We start from the raw sequence: 21,067 nt of genomic DNA, 5'->3' as shown, positions 1-21,067 counted from the left end.
TCGTGTTAATGATTTAACTGTTTCCAGAGCAGTAAAATTATGTTTCAGGTGGCACCAATAGACTTTGTGATCTTGCTGTTATTTTCATTTTAGAGTTCTCTATTTTGGATGGGTAACTTCATTGAAATTTCCTTAATACTTACAAGTAATACTTGTCACACCAATGTGAACAATTTATGAAATGCTGCCATAATAGGATTTGGCTTTAAACTTGAATCCACTCTAAGGCTTCATCAATTTAAAAACATAGGTGTAATAATATAACATGTTACAAAAACTATAAAAAATATATATCCTCTGAAGTTAACCTGCAGACAAGGTCAGATTGCTCTGAGAAGGGATCTAGACATCTCTGATGGTTTGTGTGTAGAGTAACATGGTTCTGGAAAGGGACAAGTAGGCAAGACAGATGTTTGTAGGCAGGGGAAGAGAGAGCAGAAGCCACAGAGACTACATGAATCTTATTCTGAAAAATTCTGCTGAGAGTTCCAGCATCTTGAGAGTTTGCCCAGATGTTCTGCAGTGATAAATTCAACTCTATTTCTTAGATTATTTTACTTACTCAGGGTCTAGCTTTTGAATTCATAGCTGAACTGAGACTTGCTGTAGAATCAACAAGATTACTTTCCTCAAAGGAATTTTTTTCCAACTGGATTTAATTTCTCATTTTAAATGTTTGAACATTCTAAAAACATGCCGTGAGGCTTGGCTCTTGTTTTTAATATAAAGTTGAGGGAAGTATGCAGAAAACCCTTCAGTTTGAAATGTACACTTTCTGTGTTTGGAAAAATAGATTTTGTCATTGTCTAAGCGTGGCCTGTTTTCAGAACATGCATAGGACCAAGGTTTAACACTGCGCCTGATTCTCACAAAAATGCCTTCAGACATTCCTACCATACTATATTGGTCTCCGAGGATCTGATGTCATTGAAAAGAAATAGAAAAAAGCCCTCAGAATTGTAGAGAAAAAGAAAGACAGTGAGAGGATGGAAAAGACTAGGACAGGTAGAGTTCAGAGAGCTAGGTTTTATTGATTCTGAAGGAGTAAAAAAGTAGCCCGACATTTTCCACAGATCAGAAGCTCAAGATGTTCAATGACTGAACTGACGTTGTTGGGACTTAACGGGGCCGGGAACTCGAGGTGGAGGTGACTGGCTAAATTCTTAACTCCCAGATACAAGATCCTAACAGTCCTACTGAGAAGAGATTGTTATTCCTATTTTAGTGCTGGGTAAGGTGGGGTCACGGTACTCCTTACGACTTAGAGGTGGGCTGGTTGCAAGGAAGAGCTGGCCTTCCAGGAGGTGGATAAGGTGACCATTCAAGTTGACTCGTGGCCTTTTGAGAAACCTAGCCTAGTATGATGAGCCAGACACTGACGTGTTTCATGGCTCATTAAAACTCATGTAGGTGGAAATGTCACACTGTGTGTCAACTATACTGGAAGTTAAAGTAAAATCAGATTTAATTTAAAAAAGCAATGTAGGGGCGCCTGGGTGGCTCAGTCCACTAAGTGGCTGCCTTTGGCTCAGGTCATGATCTCAGCATCCTGGGACTGAGCCCCACATGAGGCTTCCTGCTCAGCGGGGAACCTGCTTCTCTCTTTCCCTCTGCCTGCCACTCTGCCTCCTTGTGCTCTCTCTCTGCCAAATAAATAAATAAATAAATAAATCTTTAAAAAGCATGTAGGTGGAATATATTAAACTGGACCCATAGCCTTATGATTTCTCAGTGAGGACTATTCCATTGGAATTATGTTACCACATCTTCTGAATCAGAATACTTACTTGACCCACAAAGATAGTAAAGTTAAGCCCGTCTTCTCTCTTACATTGAGGTTCTGGAATAATCTACTCCCCTTCCCTTTCTTCACCCTAGATCTTTGATATAGGTTGATTTGTTTTATAATATCTTGTTTCTAACATCCTCCTTAGTTTCTAGGCACAAGACAGTATCCACCTCACAGTTTATAGCAGGAGCATCTCCTTACCAAAAAGAAACAAAACAAAACAAAACAAAAAACCCAAAATCAACAAACAAAAAATCCTCTGCCCCAATTCCTAGTCTCACTGGAGTCTTTACTTCTCTCATTCTCCTACTTTTCCCCCTAATTAGTAGAGCCACTAAAAAGCCCATTTCCCATCTGTGCCTGCTTTATGGCCAGGATAATTCCCAAGGAGCCATGTGTTGTCCATGTGTCTATGTGTCTGTGCACAAATGAAAACAAGAACTCTGCAGAGGGTCCATGGTCAGTGCTGCTAAGTGTGCTTAGTTCCTTGACCCACTTCTAGAACCAGATGATGCTGACTAGAAAGACATTTGGTTTCTCTAGTTTTTTTTTTTTTTAAGATTTTATTTATTTATTTGACAGAGAGAGAATGCGAGAAGAGAGAGAGCACAAGCAGGGGGAAAGGCAGGCAGAGGGAGAAGCAAGCTCCCCTCTGAGCAGGGAGACCGATGTGGGCTCGATCCCAGGACCCTGAGATCATGACCTAAGCTGAAGGCAGACGCTCAACCGACTGAGCCACCCAGGTGCCCTGGTTTGTCTAGTTCTAAACAAGTACATTATTAAACAAAAATTTTGCTCTGAACTTTCTAGATTAATTTTGTCATGATTTATCACATCTTTTCCCCCACTGCCTCCTCTTCCTTACTACAGCACAAATAACTATGGAGGAATTAGGAGGTTCTAGCTTCACTTTTTTTTTTTTTTTTAAGATTTTATTTATTTATTTGACAGAGATAGAGACAGCCAGTGAGAGAGGGAACACAAGTAGGGGGAATGGGAGAGGAAGAAGCAGGCTCACAGCGGAGGAGCCTGATGTGGGACCCGATCCCATAACGCCGGGATCACGCCCTGAGCCGAAGGCAGACACTTATCTGCTGTGCCACCCAGGCGCCCCGTCTAGCTTCACTCTCTTAATCCACTTACCACACCAAACTAAATGGCTGAGAAGCTGAATTTTTGACTAGCTGGAATGTAGGGCATCTTGAAAGTTTCATGCTTTACTAATAAGAAGCCCATTAGTGTACACAACAGAAGACAACACAATTGTTCTTGGTCTTGTAATTTCTGAGGATTTTTTTAAAGATTTTTTCATTTTCTTCCCTCTGCATATTTTTCTTCCTCCAAGTTTTTTCTATTAATTTGTTTCGGTCTCTATCTTCCACTTCAGAGGATTTTCTGTTATGTCTGGTAATCCTTGACTGTCTGCCATTTATCAATAGCAAAAGGGCTAAACACTGATTAGAAGGTCTGAGTGTATGATGTGGGTGTTCTCTACCTAAAGCTTCAATGGTTAGATGGATTATTAGTTGATTAAACCCCCAAATGTCAATATTTTTCTGTCTTTCATCCTCTGCTAGTCAGAGTCTCTAGAAAAGAGGCTTTCAGTCTCCTGTCTGGAGGGAAAAATCTGGCAGCCACATTCTGGATGCTGTGTTGGAAGAGTGCTTGAGTGTCTCTACATTCAGCATTCAGTCACTTAATTCCTGTTTTCACCTTTGTACTCAAACTCTCAGTTATACATAGTATCTCCCAGCCCAGCAACTCTCTGTTTTTTAGGGTTTTGGGTTTTTTTTTTAATATGTATTCATTCATTTGAGAGAGAGAGAGAGGGAGCATGGGTACATGCTTGAGTGGGGGGAGGAGCAGAGGGAGAGAATCCTCAAGCAGTCTCCCCACTGAGCTCTGAGCCTGATACCTCCACCCATGAGATCATGACCTGAGCCGAAACCAAGACTTGGATACTTAATCAACTGAGCCACCCAGGGTCCCCCCCAGCAACCTTCTTTTTTTACTATCTGTAGAACAAGTAGTAGAGCAATTTTGCCGCTCCCCCCCCCAAGGACATTTGGCAATATCTGGAGACATTTTTCATTGTCATGATAAGGGGGTGTGGGGGACCAGGTGCTATGGACACATACTGGGGAGAGGGCAAGGATGCTGTTAAACATTCTACAGAGCACAGAATAAACCCCCAGTACAAAGAATGATCTCATCCAAAATATCAATAATGCCAGGGTTGAGAAATCTGGGATATCTAGGGGCGCCTGGGTGACTCAGTCATTAAGTGTCTGCCTTCAGCTTGGGTCATGATCCCGGGGTTCTGGGATCGAGTCCCTCATCGGGCTCCCTGCTTAGCGGGGAATCTGCTTCTCCCTCTTCCTCTGCTGCTCCCCCTGCTTCTGGGCTCTCTCTGTCAAATAAATAAGATCTTAAAATATATATATATATATCTGGGAAATCTAGGAAATAAATATCTAACCTTTTGGTGAAGGTAGGGAAGGGCAGGTGCCCAGGGGTGTGAAGCTGTGGGGGTAGAAATCTAGGTATCTGTCTATATTTCTCAAGAACTTTTAACCCAGTCTTCCCAGTTCTAGGGGTAAACAGTGCTACCAAATTTGAAGATCATGGTATAAATCAGTTTTCCCCCCAGCTTTCTCTACTATTGGCTTAGGATTCAAAGCTGTCTCTAGTCTGCTGAATTATTCAATCTATTTTCAGACTTCCAAAGTTTTCTTGCTGTTGTCTCCTCTCCTGTTTTCCCTATCAACGTGGGCTCTCGGCCTTCTTCTGCAGTTCTGTAGGTTTTCAAGAGGGAACAAAATTATATGTGTATATTCAATCTGCCATATTAATCCAGAATCAGAGATCTCTATTTCTTGACATAGAGATATGTCCATAGTGTATTAAGAGAAAAGAAAGTAGGCTATAATGTATTTTGGAAAGTGTGATTCTGTTCTTTAAAAAAAAAGGACAAAACATAAATACTCTATAACTATTTCTAATCTCTGTGTACATAGAAAAATATTCTAGAAGATTAAATATAAAATGCCAACAACGGTTATGTCTGGATGGTAGTATGACAACAGATTTTTACTTTCTTCTTTTTGTTTTTATATGTAGTCCATAGATTTTACAGTAAGTACATATTTCTTTTATAAACAGATGTCAGAAGAATTATCAAACACTGGAAATAAGAAAAGGTGATTATATGTCTTTTCAGTGTCATACTGAAACATTGTTTAACAGGCCCACCAGAGGAATTTTCAATAAGGAATTATGCCATACTAATTACCATTGACTAGGGCCCAAACTCAGTGAAGTTACATGTTGTAACTTGTTATATTTTTGTCCAGGAGCATTGTAAATTATTTCTATCTGGTAGGAACTTTAACCCCAAGGTTATGGGCTTAGTACCTTAGAGGACATTAACCAATTTTGGATCCAACCCAGCAATCATATTCCAACATTCTTTTTCTTCCGTTCCTAGAAATACTGTTTGATCAAATGCTCCATGAACTGGTTTTACCATTTTGCTGGTTTTCTCATTAATGAATTAAATAAACCTTAGACACATTTTCATATTTGAACGAGAATTGTTTTTAACTTTTTAAAACTCTGCTTTGAAAAAATGAAATCATAAAGCTATTTCCAATTTGGGGAAAGAAAAAAATGTAATGAATACCTCAGACATAACAAAGAAAATGCGTTCTGTGATGCGTCTGACCCCGACTACTACCCTTTGTCCGTGCTTCCGCTGGACTCGTCTGAACTCTGACTGGTGCACGTACCTGAGGACAACCAGCAACGCTGAGAGATGTGAGGTGAATGCAGTAAATGGCCAGTGCTTTAACAATCTCATCTGTCAGCTGGGGGCAGTAAGAGACATCCAAGTGTTCTAAGATCAGTGAGCCTTTGCAGAATGCCTGCAAGAAATTCCAGAGTCAGAGGGTTTCTTTTTTTTCTCTTTTTTTCTCTTAGTCTTTATTCAAATGTCGTGTGTATCTGGAGCTAACTTACCCATAGCAGTTTACTTAGTACGCAGTTCAGTCCCTGAAATAGAGATGTGTTATATCTTGCTGGGGGGAGGGGAGTGCGGGAGGGACGATTACATCCAAATTTTTTTTTAAAACAAAAGACATTCACATACCAGCTTAACAGCTTAGTAATATTCAAATTCCTGTTAACAGAATTTGGTTTTCTTGGATTTAGTGCTAATGAGATTTTACCCAGGTAGTTAGTAATTATTAGAGTTATATTCAGCCACATGACTGGAGGAAAAGGAATCTGGAGGAGAGAATTAGATGGGAGACACTCTGGGGTTGATGGCGTTAATGTAGCAGAAAGACCACAGTCTTTGGAATCAGGTAGACCTGAGTTTTAATTTCATTTCCACCGCTGACTAGCTCTGAAACCTTAGCAAGTTACTCATTTCTCTGAGCCTCAGTTTCTTCTTTTTTAAATCAGGGAAAGTAGTATCTACCCTCTAGCATTGTTCTGAAATACCAAAATGTTCATCTGAAATTTTTAGGGCCATCAAAGGCCTGGAAATCATTGGAAATTCTTCCCTTTACCTTAGTAGTTCTTAATTTTCATTCCTACTTTTCAGTTAAAAAACAAGAACTGACGGGGCGCCTGGGTGGCTCAGTCGTTAAGCATCTGCCTTCGGCTCAGAGTGTGATCCCACAGTCCTGGGATCAAGCCCCACATCGGGCTCCTCCGCTGGGAGCCTGCTTCTCCCTCTCCCACTCCCCCTGCTTGTGTTCCCTCTCTTGCTGGCTGTCTCTCTCTGTCATATAAATAAGTAAAATCTTTAAAAAAAAAATATAAGAACTGTGTGAAAAAAATCCATGAGGAAATAACATTCAAGAGTTTACAACTCAGCAATTATACAAAAACAAAATGATCTACAAAAGTAAACCAAATACTAGTTGTAAAAATATCCTAAGTCAAGATGAGTAGGAATTGGAAACCATGACCAATTCAAAATATACTAATACTGTACTTATAAAAGTCCCTCCCCCAAATTATAAAAATTAGAAATTATCAACATGTGCTCAGTCACTCTAGAGGTTTTGCCTCATTGAGAAGCAGCTCTGATTCTTAGGATACTAAATTAGAGACCTCAGTAAATGATAGTTTACAATTAATTTTGGTTATAAATATAACTAGTGAGTTACTAGTAAGGCGTTGCTTATTTATATGTAAAAATGGATGTCCACTGGAGTACATGTCATTTTCCTCTCAGAACTGAGGGAAGGGCCTGGTCTGTTGAAACCCTTGATGGCCATCCAGATGACTCCAGAGGTAAGAACACCAGTGGGATTCCCTCCCACTGAGTATGCTAATTTCCCATCATTTTTAGCCCTAAGGAAGACTGGAAAGAACTAGTCAGCCCACTATTTTCTTTAGCAAGTTAGTAAAAGAGCGAAAATTTCCAAGAGAGGCAGTTTAGCATAGGAGGCAAAAGATAGTACTAAAAGATATTGGTGATTTAACCCTCAATCACTATCTTTTCCTGACCACAATAATCAACAGTGATTCCTCTTTCCTCTGACCTCATGTGGAACTTATCTTTTTCAATTGATTCAGCAGTTAGAGTACTTGACTTATTCCTGTATTGTGGCTAACTAACTACTAACTGACTTGACTTATTCCTATATTGTGTCTTCTCTAGCAACTAAGCGGTGTCAAAAATTGAGGGGGCAGCTTGTCAGGAGATAGTGAGGTCCCTGTCATTGGGGATAATCAAATATAGAGTGCACACCCAGTGGTGGTGCAGAGGAGAATCTGGCTTTGAAGGATTGGAATTATTGGTCTTGAATCTCAGCTTGGAAATTCAACAAGTTTTTCAGTGCAAATGCAGGAAGTCTCTCAGAGGTATCATATGGAACTCTACTAGCTTTTTAAATTTGTTTCAGAGGTAGAATTTAGTGATTCAGCAGTTGCCTATAACACCCACCGCTCATTACATCAAGTGCCCTCCTTAATACCCATCACCCAAGTATCCCTTCCTCCCTCCTATCTCCCCTCCAGCAATCCTCAGTTTGTTTCCCAGAGTTCAGTGTCTCTTATGGTTTGCCTCCCTCTCAATTTTCATCTTATTTTATTTTTCCTTTCCTTCCCCTATGTTCATCTGTTTTGTTTCTTAAATTCCACATATGAGTGAAATCATATCATATTTGACTTTCTCTGAGTGACTTATTTCACTTAATGTAATACCCTCTAGTTCCATCCACATCATCACAAATGTCAAGATTTCTTTTTTTTTTTTTTTGATGGCTGAGTAGTATTTCGTGGTGTGTGTGTATATACACACACACCACATTTTCTTTATCCATTCATCAGTTGATGGACATCTGGGCTCCTTCCATAGTTTGGCTATTGTGGACGTTGCTGCTATAAACATGAGGGTGCATGTGCCCCTTCAAATCACTATGTTTGTATCCTTTGAATAAATTCCTAGTAGTGCAATTGATGGGTCATAGAGTAGTTCTATTATTAACTTCTTGAGGAACCTCCATACTGTTTTCCAGAGTGGCTGCACCAGCTTGCATTCCCACCAACAGTGTGAGAGGGTTCCCCTTTCTCCACATCCTTGCCAACATCTGTTGTTTCCTGAATTGTTAATTTTTCTGCTAGCTTTTTATACCCCCTTCACAAGCATCATATTTATAATTGATAGGTTCTCTCTATATATTGGTTGGTCCATCCTTTGTAAGTGTCTTCAAGAATACAAAGAATTTGTTTTTTTTTTTTAAAGAATTCTGTTTTAATAATATAGGAATTTTTATGTCACAAGAAGTAGGATAACATTGTTTTCTACTTAGAGAATGGACAGAGTCCAGGGAACCAGAGAAAATTTAAAGCAAGAAGGAATATTTAAACTAAGAATAATTTATTAAAAGATGAAGTGAGCTTTAAAGGCAGATTTAAGGCGCTTAGTGTCTGAAAACCCTTTCAGCTACATGTTACATCTGTCAGTGTTTTGGACTGCTTGAATCAGTTCTGCTTTAAGCCTTTTTAAAACCTCTAATATTCTTTGAAGTTGAACTTTCTCAGAGGTTTTAAAATTAAAGAATAACTTATAAAAATGTATTAGAAGGTCTATGATACATTCATGGTAGCATTCTCATCTATGGAAAATCTGAGGCACAAAGATTGGTCTCAGACTTTTTGCTTGGCATAAGTCAGTGCAGATCCGAGAAGTCAGTCAGAACTTCTCTTTTCTTTATAATTCATATTTTCCTTTAGAGACATGTAAGTCTTAAGTAACTTAAGTCTGCAGGCATGTTTCAACATAATCATTCATCATGAAATTCCATCTCTCCCCTACAGATAAGATTATTTTATGCTTTTCTGGCTCCAGTGATGCAGATTCTTACATATATGAGTGCTGTTGATTTTCTTGTCTTGGAAATTGTCAGACTAAGCTTCTTCCAAGACAAAATCTTTTGTAGTGAAGATGAGGAGAAAACACAAACATTATCAAGTTTGGATCCCAACCCACATATCAACCAGTTTTGCTGTGGTTAACAATTTTGAAGTAAACTTCAAATGTCTTAGTGAGTTAAATCATTTCTTTTCTGTATCTCCTGAGCTGAGTCACAGTGTGGGAAGGCTGAATGACCACATTCCTAAATTGGGTATGTAGAGGAGACGGAGTCTCACTGACATTTACTGACTGTCACAACAACGTGCTTCTGCCAAAATCCTGATTTAAGCCCCCTCAACAGGTGGCAGCTCTCGGCCTCAAAAAAGCCCCCCTCATGGTGCATGCCCATCTTTTGACTATTTACCTCATTAGGTTCCAATTCAGTCTACTAAGTTTTGTGGGCTTTTTTTTTTTTTTTTTACCTATTGATAATCTTGGGGAAATCTTGTGCCATCAAGAACCATTTTCTGTAATGAAGACTATTTTTGGCTGCGTCAAAGGCTACAATACAACTTCCACAATCTTAAGTTATAAACTGGGTTCAAAACTACAGTTTCTTGGGTATCATATATCCCACCGAAGATAGCCTTGCACTAGGCATCAGAGCAGGTGGGTGTAGCAGTGGCCTGGGCACACTGAGCTGGGAAATCTGGGCATCGCCACCAAAACTGAACTCTGTGGAACCTCACCTGCCAGTGAGATGCCTCTCCCGTTCCCACCCTCCCTACCAGGGAAACCAGGCTGAGCAAGGCTTGGCTAAGGCATGCTTCTTTTAAATATGGAGGGAATTCATAAAGGAAGAAGCCAAAGCCCCCAAACAGGCATTTCCAAAGAAACTTTCATGATGTAATTTTTTACCTAATTACATGGTGATTTGGGAGATAAGCTTTAGTTTCAAGCCAGCTCAAATGTGGCTTACTCCACAAACTTTTCCCCAGTTCTTTCCTCTGGAGGAAATGCCTCTTGCATTTAATTTGTCTTTCTCACTTTCCACTTGTATTATAGCTATTTATATAATTGTTTTATCTTCTGCATTGGCTATAGCTTTTTGAGGGCAGAATGATTTATTTCTGTGGCCTCAACATCTAGGTGCAAAAGAAGTTCAAGATGAGACAATGTCCAAAGGGAATGGAAAATGCCTCTTAGCATAGGAGTGAGGAAAATGAGCTCTGATAGATTGCTCTCAGGTTGCTAAGTCCAGTCCTTCCTCACACCCTGTTTAATAACTGCAGTTATGAAGATGGTTAAAGAGCACAGAGTCTGGGGCCCACCAGCCTGAGTTCATCTCCTGCCATTTAGAAGTTCTGTGTCTCTGGATAAATTACCCAACCTCCCAATTCCTCAATGATCTCATTTGCAACAGGGGAATAACATGGTACCTTAATATGACACCTACTTCAGAGAGTTGTTGGGAGGATTAAATGAGTTAATATGAATAAAGCAACTGAAGAGTAGTTGGCACATAGTAAGCAGTCAGTAAGTAGTAACTAGTACTATTATTTGTATTCTGCTTCTTTTGTACTCTTTTGCTCTACGGTATGATTGCCAAATTTTTTAAATCACACACATCATAGTAAAAATATTTAAAGCATATACTTTTGATAAATGTGTATTAATATACTTATAAATTATATAGGCATACACCATTGAAATATATATTATCATATTTAAAAACAAATATATTTTATCTTATAAATGTATAGTATATGGATCTTATAAATGACATATCATATCATATAAAAATAAAATAAGACAAAAATAAATCTAAATAGAAGTTCTAATATTTTCTTGTCACACTGAAATAGATTGTCTTATTCATTCACCAAAGTAAATGTTTTCTCTGGAGACACCTTCTCAGAGGTACCCCTTTGGTTGCCAGTAGACCTTGATGACTTACTAGCTGCATAGACCCTGGGTATTTAGTAAAAACAAGGGAATTATTTTTAAAATGTAAAATGTGACAAGTACATAAAGAGAGGTCAAATGTGGGGAAATTAAAGGACAGAAAGGGTAAGCAATCACAGAGAATGTATATTGGAAAGAAAACCTGGAAAAGAACAAAACAAAACATCTTTGAATTAGAATTTGTATTTAGAGTTTGTGGGGAAAAAATTCCAGAACAGTTTCAGGTTTTAGACTCTATCTCCAGAATAAAAATAAGCCAGGACCGGACTAACCGAAGGTCAATCAGGTATTTCTCTTGTGGCCTGTAGGAGAACTTACACTTTCGCCATTTTTCTAAGATAAGTAAAGTAAAATGGGCACCCAGTGGCACTCCTGCAGGGGCTTCTCTGGGACAAGAAGGGCATAGAAAAATTACTTAAACTATAATAATCAGCCTGAAAGACTTGATAGGTTCCTTTTGCACAGCCAGCCACTCCACTTGTTCTCTTTCTCATTCTTTCCCAAGAAAATGACAACTCAGAACTTTTACTCCAAGAACAAAATCATGCCATCCTCCTGTGAACTCTTCCATTTAAAGATCTCTAGGAAATAATGAGTTCATGAGCCATCAGTGCTGCTTTGATCTCCCATTTGGGGGCATAATGGAATAAGAGATGATGTAATCAAGGGAGGTTACTGGTTTAGTAGAAAACTTAGAGGGCCCAAAGTTGTGCTGTGACCTTGAGAAAGTTACTCAACCTCAAGTTTCTTCACCTATAAGAGAATGAAAATAACTATTAACCTATCACACAGGCTTATTGGAAGATGGAAAGAAATTGTGTCCTCCAAAAGCACTTGACAGATGTAACACCATTGACAAATGCTGGCTTTTGTCTCTCAGCAGTGGAACTGGAGAGGTCCTGGAACAATCTTATCTGCCACTTAACACCTAAGAACACAACCTCACCTCTTCCACATGTTGAAGGCTTTGGAATGAGGAAATATCATGTGCAAAATTTAACTGGAAGTTAATAGAAAGGGTAATTAGAGGTCATAACATGGAAAAATCATAACTCCTGTGAGACATGCTACAGGTACTCAGTTCATGTCAGGTGAGGCATGATAAGCAAAGCACATTACATGAGAAAGAGATCAAAAACAGGTTGCCCACTTAGATTTAAAAAGCAAAAGGAACATAAATTCAAACTCTTGTGGGAAATTGGGATTTTGATGTTTATTTTTCCTGTCTTTTTTGTTTGCCTTTAGACAATCTGACAGGTTTTATTTAACTTTTGGCAAGTTTCATCTTATACAGGATAAACTAATGTTCCAGGGGCAGCTTAAAGGTTGGGAGAGGCCTCCAAAGGATTATCTTCCTTTTGACACATTCTCTTATAGTTCTTCTCTGTGGATGTTCAACATGAAAATAACAGATGTGTGCATTCATTTAGCAAGTCTATCTGCTTCAATTGTCCAAAAATAGTTCTCCCCACTGGGAGTGGGCAAGAAGCCAGGACTGGTGTTGGGTGTTCTCAGTTTCAGTTAGTTATCAGCCAAGGAAACATGGCACCCATGACTCCAGTATCCCTTGGAACCTTACAGACTGTGGGAAAATGACAAGCTGTCAAATCTCACATCCTTTGAAGTCTGCCAAATTGCTAATTCTATTGAATTGCCTCTGCAATTGGGAACACACTAAGGCAAGGAACGACAGGGAATGCTGAGCTTCTTTCTTTTGCTCACAGCCTTTGAAGAGAGAATAATGCCTAGGTATCTTGGTAGGAGTTTGTGACTCTTGGTTAATTCTAAGTACCTTAGGTCTTTTAAGGGTATGTTGTTCTATTATAAATTCTAGGAGACCATTCTTGGCATGGATAGTCATGAAACACAGATTTCTGTAACAAAGCGCTTCCTTATTCTAGATTTTGTGGGAGTTGCTTTTTCCACAAGGTACCGGATACTTTCTTCTTAATTCTACCATAGGAATTCCTTGGTTTCCTCTCTTCAAACCCTGTAAAATGATTCTGAACCTGGGACCTTCTGGGATCTTCATCACCAAAAGTTTTGTCAATTATTTCCTACCAGTAACCTGAAATATTGGATGAGGTAAAGAATTTTCTTGAGCAGTGTGGCCAAGAGATAGTGTCCAAATGTCTGGATGTCCTGTCTCCCATGCAGAAGATTTCAGTGCATCCGCTGCATCAAAGGCCAAAGATTAAGGCCATTTTGGAAAGGAATCCTCTGTTTGTTGCTTCCCTCGCAACCAAGAACATAACTGTATCCCTGGAGAAGAGGTGGAGTTATTGAAATCTCATATTTTGACAATCTTTGAATGATTTAATCTTAGAAACCAAATAGAAATCCATGTTGGTTTTAAAAAAAAATTGTTGCTATGTGGAGCCAACACATCTAATCCATCTTTGGCATTATAAGTCAGTATGTGTCAAAGGCCACTGGAACCACTAAACTACCAAGGGGGTGGAGTCTATCAACTGATGAGAATGATTGACGAAAATCTTGCATAAACAACATTTTTTAACTGGTCAGAAGGCTTAATGATTCAAAGTAAGAGTTTGAAATCAGAAAAGAGTCTCTGGGGAGTAATCCACTTCTAGCTCCTAGGGCAAGAATGAATCGAACATGAATGTTAGGTCGAGACATGAATCCAGTTCTGCTTACACTTTAGAGAGACATGTCCAGAAAAGGCTGTCAATAGGCCATTCTTGGGGAGGAGGACTCAGAAATGTTGCTGAACGAGGTGGGTACTTATAGGCCTTTCTGACTTGAGTATCCATATTTGCTCCACAGGAGTTGTGAGGGTTTCAGCTCTCTAGCACAGGTAATGCAGGGTACAGGACTGAGAACCCTGAGCCCCCACATGGACTCACCCTGGAGAAGCCTCACATCTACAGAACCACTTGACTTCCTGAGAAATCCTGGATCGAGCTGAAAGCCAAATGAACAGCAGTAGATCTATGTCTGCTGCTCTCCCAGCTGTAAAGTAGTTCATGATTTGCCCCGTACAGCTACCTTTCCCAGTTGCTTATTCCTTGATCCCTCTTCTCTTACTTCTCTATTTATAAATCAAGATAAATCTGTTATTAAAGGGCAAATAAAAAGCAAAATCGAAAGTTTGTAACACAAGAGAACAGATACAAGAGGTTAAAATTTAAAACAGAAAAGGTTAAAGGAGAAAAGGAACTTGTTATCTCAAGTGTCCAAACTGTTAGGTCAAGATTAAGGATCTCAAAAAAGAAGGGACTGTAAGAGAAGAATGAGGGACGTGGATGTTCTAGCATCTGTACTGCTGCTTATGCCCCATAAACAAAAGTTGTCAAATACTTTTGTGATCATCAGAGAACATGATGTTAACCTAGACTACAGCTAGGCTCTTAAAATTCATCAGTGGTGCCATTTGGGAGATGTCAGTAAACCAGCTTGTGAAGAATATATGCAATAGTTAGGCAGAAAAGACACAAGAGAGTCAGTAAAGCGGAACCATTACCACATGGCTCTTATTTTTCTTACGTAGTTATAAATACCACCCACTGCATTCTGGTGCAGGGCTTTAAAACACAGATATTTATCTCTGTTAGAGATACTATTTTTTTAATAATTAAAGATAAGAGGAGGCCATGTCTGGGTTTGAAGAACAGTGATAATATCTAAATCTGAATCTTCCCTTCCTCTCAAAACCATAAAATCTGTGGAGGGAACAAACAAAACTACACCATGCTCATACATTCATCCTTACGAGGAGACAGAGAACACTACAACCTTCAAATTACTAAGTAGAGTAAAAACAGAAATGAATTCCAACAGAGCTCCCTTAGCCTGCCTGCAGCCACCATAAGCCTCTGGATTGAGAGAGTAGGAAAGGGGACTCTGTCATAAGAGTGGTAGGGCAAAGAGCACTTAAAGGAAGCACAGACAGAAGCACTCACAAGAAGAGAAAATGTAGCAATGAATGCCAAAATACTGAATATGTCGTGGTAGTTCATAGCCCTGGTTACATGACTGAGCTATGGGAGAGAGCTTGAAAACGAGGGCACCACAAATCTCCCAGGCAGCCAGATGCGTGGGTGTTATCCTTAACCGTGTCTTCACCCTCATCCCTGTCCAAACTATCCATACTTCCATCAATTTTACTACTTCAGTGCTCTCCGACCCATTCCCTTCTCTCTAGCCTCACTGGTACTGTTCTTGTCAGGCTGCCTCTCTTTCTCCCCTGGACTGTAATAAAAACCTCTTCACTTATATTCCTTCTATAAATCTTGATAGCTGTCCTCTCTCCCCACTGTCCTTCAGTCTTACTTCTACATTTCTTCTTAAAGTGATTTTCCACCAGATAAGCTTTCCCTGTCATTCCCATGCTGGATTAAGTAGTACATCAATGGAATCCTCCCATAGATTTATCACAGGATAAAAGCCAGAATTCTCACTCTGGAATTAGACTTTTTACCCTAGCTCATGTGTTTACTTGTTTCATGACTTAGGGCAAAATCCTTAACCTCTTTGAACCTCAATTTCCTTATCTATAAAACAATTAAAAGTATTACCTACCTCATAACATACCTAATTAATACACAGGACATACTTAGAACAGTGCCTGGCATGTGGCAGGTGTTAAATTAATGTTAGCTAACAATCACCACATGGTGTTGGATTTTTCTGTTTATAAGTCTGCCTATTTGACTAGACCTAACCTCATCATTTAAAAAAATTTTAGAATGATTTTTGTTTTCAAAAAATGAACAGATTATCTCAGTGTCCACTACATTGAAAGTCCAGTCCAGATGTTTTTAGTTCAACCACTGAGCAAGATTTTCACAAAATAAATCTGAATGAGACAGTGAGTATTGTCTTACATGAAAGCGTGGAGTTATTCATCTAAGTTGAACTTAATCATTTAAGTTTTTGCCAACTCGGTGATTGCAAGTAATATCCTAGTGTTGTAGTAAGGAAGCTTAAAAATCTTTATGAGTGGACACAATCAAAGTACCTGAACTCTGGGGAGCCATAGGTTCCGTCTCTATGAGCACAGCCAGCTCACCAGGCTACACATTGCAGGGAGCTCAAAGAGAGCAAGCTCATGAAATTCAAGGTGCAGTGCTCACTAGCAATGGCTGCCTACCTGCCCAGCTCAAAGATAGCTTCCTGATCTTGGCTCCAGAGCCCTCCTGTTCCTGGCTTCATTCCTGGGTTCTCAAGATCTGATTCAACCCCAATTTACATTTATCAGCCCTTTGGGATGCTACTGATTCAGCCACCGTCCATGGATCCAGAAGTAATGTTCCAGACTTCCATTTTCCAGTCTGCTTGAGAGTTTGGAACTTATCACTTCCACTCTCAAAACGAGAAAAAAAGGTGAGTGAACTGAAAATCAGCAACTCTTCTCAGATCTGTTGGATAATTGCGTCACAAAGCAAATGACCACTCTGAAAACTGGAGAGACAGGTGAATGCAGAGAAGCAAGGCTTACTAGGAGCAGAAGCCTGTGGCTGGAGCCAGTATCAACTGGAACATTTAAAGGGTAGTTGACTAACTACCAGAGACTGAAAGTGAATTAGTTTGAGAGAAACATTCCTGGGGCCTCACCTTAGCTCAGATCCCAAACTTTGATGAATTTTACCTCCAAGAGACTCACTAAGTTATCAGGGTAAATATCAGAGAGAAATTCCTTCATGCTTCCTGCCAGGAGAAGGGGGAAATAATCATTCTGAAATACCTCCAGAGCATCTGTTCTCACTAACAAAAGCCTGACCTCAAGGGAAACTGTCTCACTAGAACCTAACCAACATGGGTTTTATGAAAGCCAGTCCAACAAGGAGTGAGGAAAATACCCAACTCCAGTCCCTCTAACCTTCTTGTTTTACCTAAGTGTAGCAGAGGCAGGGAGAGGGGTTGGAAGCACTTGTAAAGACCACAGTCTTGGGGCCCAGGACCATTAAAAGACTGAGGCCTGATGATATGAATATAGAATGAATCACCCCTGACAACACACCTAACTACCACACAAATAGGGTTCCTGTATAATAACACCTTAACAAAAAGATTAGAAATCATACAAAATATGCTCTCAGGCTACAATGGAATTAAACTAGAAATCACAAAGACAGGTAGAAAATCCTAGAATATTTAGAGATTGAACAACACACTTCTAAATAAGCATGGGCCAAAGAGGTCTCAAAAGAAATTTTATGCATGTTGGAAAATATCGTAGTTCCAGTGAAAAATAAGGATCCATTTTAACTGGTTTGTTCTCTTATACTATTTTCAAGAAAATAACAGTTTCATTTATGTAGTGTTCTAGGTTTTTTTAAGTGCTTTTATATACATAAATGGATTTAGTCAGTCATATTTAAGTGCCTCTGAAAAATGCATTGCTTCATTCATAGGAGTAAAATTAATAAACTATTTCTTCCAAGAGCATATTCTAAACTATCTCCTTAGCATTAGAGCAGTTTGGCTGTCGAGATTACCTGTTTTCTGACTGTGTTTAACTAAGGTAAATAAATTATCAAACCATTATACTAAATATGTTCATTTTTTATTTACTAGTATGTATTAGTTTCTTCTTCATTAAATAGAATAATAATCATAGTAATAGGTAATATTCATCATGCACTCTGTGTCAGAAACCATACTAAGTATTCAGATGTTTCGTATCATTCAATCCTCACAACAGGAAGACTATTTTCTTATTAAACCCATTTTTTGAAGTGAAGAATCCAAGGCCCAGAGAAGGACACTAACTTGCCCAAAGTCATACATCTTGACAGACTAAAACTGTGAAATTCCATCTGACGCTAGAGAAGACGTTGGCAAACTGCCAAATTTTTACTTGCAGGCCAAATCTGATCTGTCACCTGTTTTTTATATGGCCTTCAGTCTAAGAATGGCTTTTATGGTTTTATTTTAAACTTTTTTATTATGTATGTTAGTCACCATGCAGTACATCATTAGCTTTTGGTGTAGTGTTCCATTATTCATTGTTTGTGTATAACAGCCAGTGCTTCATGTAATACGTGCCCTCCTTAATACCCATTAGCAGCCTAGTCCAATCCCCCCACCCTCCTCCCCTCTAAATCCCTCAGTTTGTTTCCTGAAGTCCATAGTCTCTCATGGTTCATCTCCCCCTTTGTTTTCCTCCCCTTCGTTTTTCCCTTCCTTCTCCTAACAATCTCCCTGTTATTCCTTATGTTCCACAAATAAGTGTCAAAGTTTTTAAATGTTGAAATAATCAAGAATAATATCTCATGACATGTGAAAATTATATGAAATTCAAGTTTTATTGTCCATAAAGTTTTATTGGGCCACAACCACTGTCATTTATTTATGTACTGTCTGTGACTGTTTTTCACTCCACACCAGCGAAGTTGAGCAGTTGTAACAGAAACTGTATGGCCTACAAAGCCTACAGTGGAAGCTATCTGGCCCTTTCTATAACATGAGAATGTTATAGAAAAGTAAAAAGAAAAGATGACTCCTATTCTGGAGTGCTAGTTCCTGCCTGCCTCACAATTATAGCCACTATGGGAGAAATGAATTGTTACAATGCTTTGAATACTGATCACCGTTTATTTGGTCTTAGCCTAGAAATATATATAATCTTGTAGGATCTCTATATACAGTTTGTGTATAATAAATATACAGACACATTGACATGTGTGTAATCTAACATACACTAAAATGTATACATATGTTAAATGTACACATATGTACATGTAAACATTCAATCTAATATTGCTAAAACTTATACACATTTAATTTGCACACAGGTGCTATACACAGGTACACATTGATATACATATTTACGTATAAACACATACAAACACACACTTTTCACTGCATTTTGATTTTCCCCTCTCCAATGCCCTTTCTTAATCAACTACCTCAACTCACCAACACCGAAAAAATAAACAAATTTCTGTCCTACAAAAAAAAAAATTTGTCCTACAAAAATTTTGTCCTGCAAATGTCTACATAAAGAAAAATATGTACATTCATATGTATGACTATTACCGTAATGTATTTATAGCATACTTCATTCCCAAAGAAGGGAATGAGAACTATAAACTAGATAAAGGAGTGCAAAAAGCAACTAGAGTAAATAATTGCATTTATTCCATTGGTTTTATCCAAACAAGAAAGAACTTCCATTTTATCTGTATTGCAACATCCCAATTGAACCAATTCTTTTGCCAAACTTGACAGTTTGTTGTTTAATTAAGTACATAAAATGCTCAAGGAAAAGGTTTCTTGAGAAATGCTCCGTGATGACGGTATCAAACATCTTATCCAAAATGCGTGTGCCTTTCAAGAGCACCAAATAATTTTAGTTTAACATAATCATTGAATGTCTAATGTTCTCAGGGAAAAAAAATGAAGCTGGAAGAAGTAATTAAAACCAGATCCTAAGTCAGTACATCTGAGACTCCAGACACTTAATGTGCATGTGCTGTGGTTTCCAGTAAAACACCAAAATGAGGTAATTTTTTATACTTATTATGGTCATGACTCTTGCAAAACTTAACCAGGGTAAAAATGTTTATCTCATTTTTTTCTTAAATCATCATGCTGAATATAAGTTTTGATGTCTTGTGCTAAAGACAGAATCTCCTGTATTTACCTTTGAGAAGTAACAGGAAAGCGAATTCCTGATAATATGTGGATAATCTAAATATCTCAATGCAATCACTTTGTTTTACCCCCTTCTTTTTGATAAATCCAAATAAGGAATTGTGAAATTGGTTTATGTGTCATTTTCTCACTCTCACCTTCTTTGTCTCATCTCTTTTCGGACTTAATAATTGGGCTAGAGGAGGCACAGGGAGAAAGATTATCATATGCCCAGAAGTGTGAACCTGGGAACCTTAGGAAGGTAAAACTGGTTAACAGCCACAAGATACACACAGACACCCACCAAAAGCAGGGAGGAGAAAATGAGATGATGAGAAAGAGAAAAAATTTTTCATGAACTTGACTAGAATAGCTGATCTTGTATAACTAATAATTAAATAATATTGTAATCCCATGCTCCATATTCCCCCTTTTTATTTTCTCCTTTAGATCACTGAAAAATATATATCAATTTTTAAAAGATTATATTTTTTCACTCATCTGTATGATTGTGTAATTAGCATAAGGAAAAATGCTTTTACCTGAAATCTAAGAGCTCCTGGAACCCATAGAGTCAAAGAGAAATAACAGAAAGCACTGGCTTCCTAATACTTAGCCTCATATTTTGATCAGTGCTTTCTCATACCAAGGAACGTTTTAAAAATTAGTGAGTGGTGTATATTAAGAGCCATGTCATCACTGTGATAGGTTTCAGTACTTAATGATTTATGGTTAGTGGTCAAATGTAATTGATCACCATAAGAAATATCACCCAGAATTAGAATTAGTAACATTTAACTGTTTTATTTTAATAACCTTTGTTCTATCACCTTCTCAAAGACCTTTTGAAAGCCTGACCAGATCATATTCATGGATAAAGTTTTATGTAAATGTATGTTTAACTTTTAAATGAACTGCAGTAGGGTAAATCATTGTTTAACCTTAGAAGAACCTTTTAGCTTTTTCTCCTAGTAGATTTCAGACATCTAAATGTTTTGTAACCCCTTCTGGTATTGTAGAGTTAAAATCTTGTCCTATATGAAAGTTGTTAGTCCTCTCTGGAATTTTTGCTTCGAAGGATACTATTTTTTCGTTTTAACTCTTTATACAGTTGAATATACTACTAGGCAGATTCCTTGGGAACTTGTTAGAACCTTAGTACCCAGAGTCTGAAGGTGGGAGAAAATGACATTTCTTTCTTTCTTTTTTTTTTTTTTAAGATTTTATTTATTTATTTGACAGAGAGAGACAGCCAGCGAGAGGGAACACAAGCAGGGGGAGTGGGAGGGGAAGAAGCAGGCTCCCAGCAGAGCAGGGAGACCAATGCAGGGCTTGATCCC

The 21,067-nt window shown here is 38.5% G+C and overlaps 2 protein-coding genes across 5 annotated transcripts in view; one reads left to right on the top strand and one right to left on the bottom strand.

Annotated features, from left to right (window-relative positions):
- The window catches only part of FBXL13 (F-box and leucine rich repeat protein 13), a 199,372-nt gene that overhangs the window by 9,418 nt on the left and 168,887 nt on the right, over positions 1-21,067 (bottom strand). Inside the window, exon 18 of the mRNA XM_002919670.3 lies at positions 5,578-5,712. Within this exon, the coding sequence (XP_002919716.2) occupies positions 5,578-5,712 (135 nt within the window). The remainder of the gene's footprint in view (positions 1-5,577; positions 5,713-21,067) is intronic.
- Positions 1-21,067, top strand: part of FAM185A (family with sequence similarity 185 member A) — a 144,529-nt gene that overhangs the window by 72,182 nt on the left and 51,280 nt on the right. Inside the window, exons 9-10 of one of the 4 annotated variants that reach the window (XR_004627304.1) lie at positions 16,348-16,472; positions 19,482-19,596. The exons of 1 other annotated variant lie outside the window; for it this stretch is intronic. Coding sequence is in view for 1 of the 3 variants with exons in the window: in XM_034666907.1 (XP_034522798.1) it covers positions 16,348-16,538 (191 nt within the window). In the remaining 2 variants the exon portion in view is untranslated. Of the gene's footprint in view, positions 1-16,347; positions 16,554-19,481; positions 19,597-21,067 lie in introns of those variants that run through there. 2 more of the 4 variants (XR_004627306.1, XM_034666907.1) reach the window with 2 other exon arrangements.

Source organism: Ailuropoda melanoleuca, chromosome 1 (genome assembly GCF_002007445.2).
Source record: "Ailuropoda melanoleuca isolate Jingjing chromosome 1, ASM200744v2, whole genome shotgun sequence".
Classification (NCBI taxonomy): Eukaryota; Metazoa; Chordata; class Mammalia; order Carnivora; family Ursidae; genus Ailuropoda; species Ailuropoda melanoleuca.
This window is presented reverse-complemented; position numbering and strand designations above follow the sequence as displayed.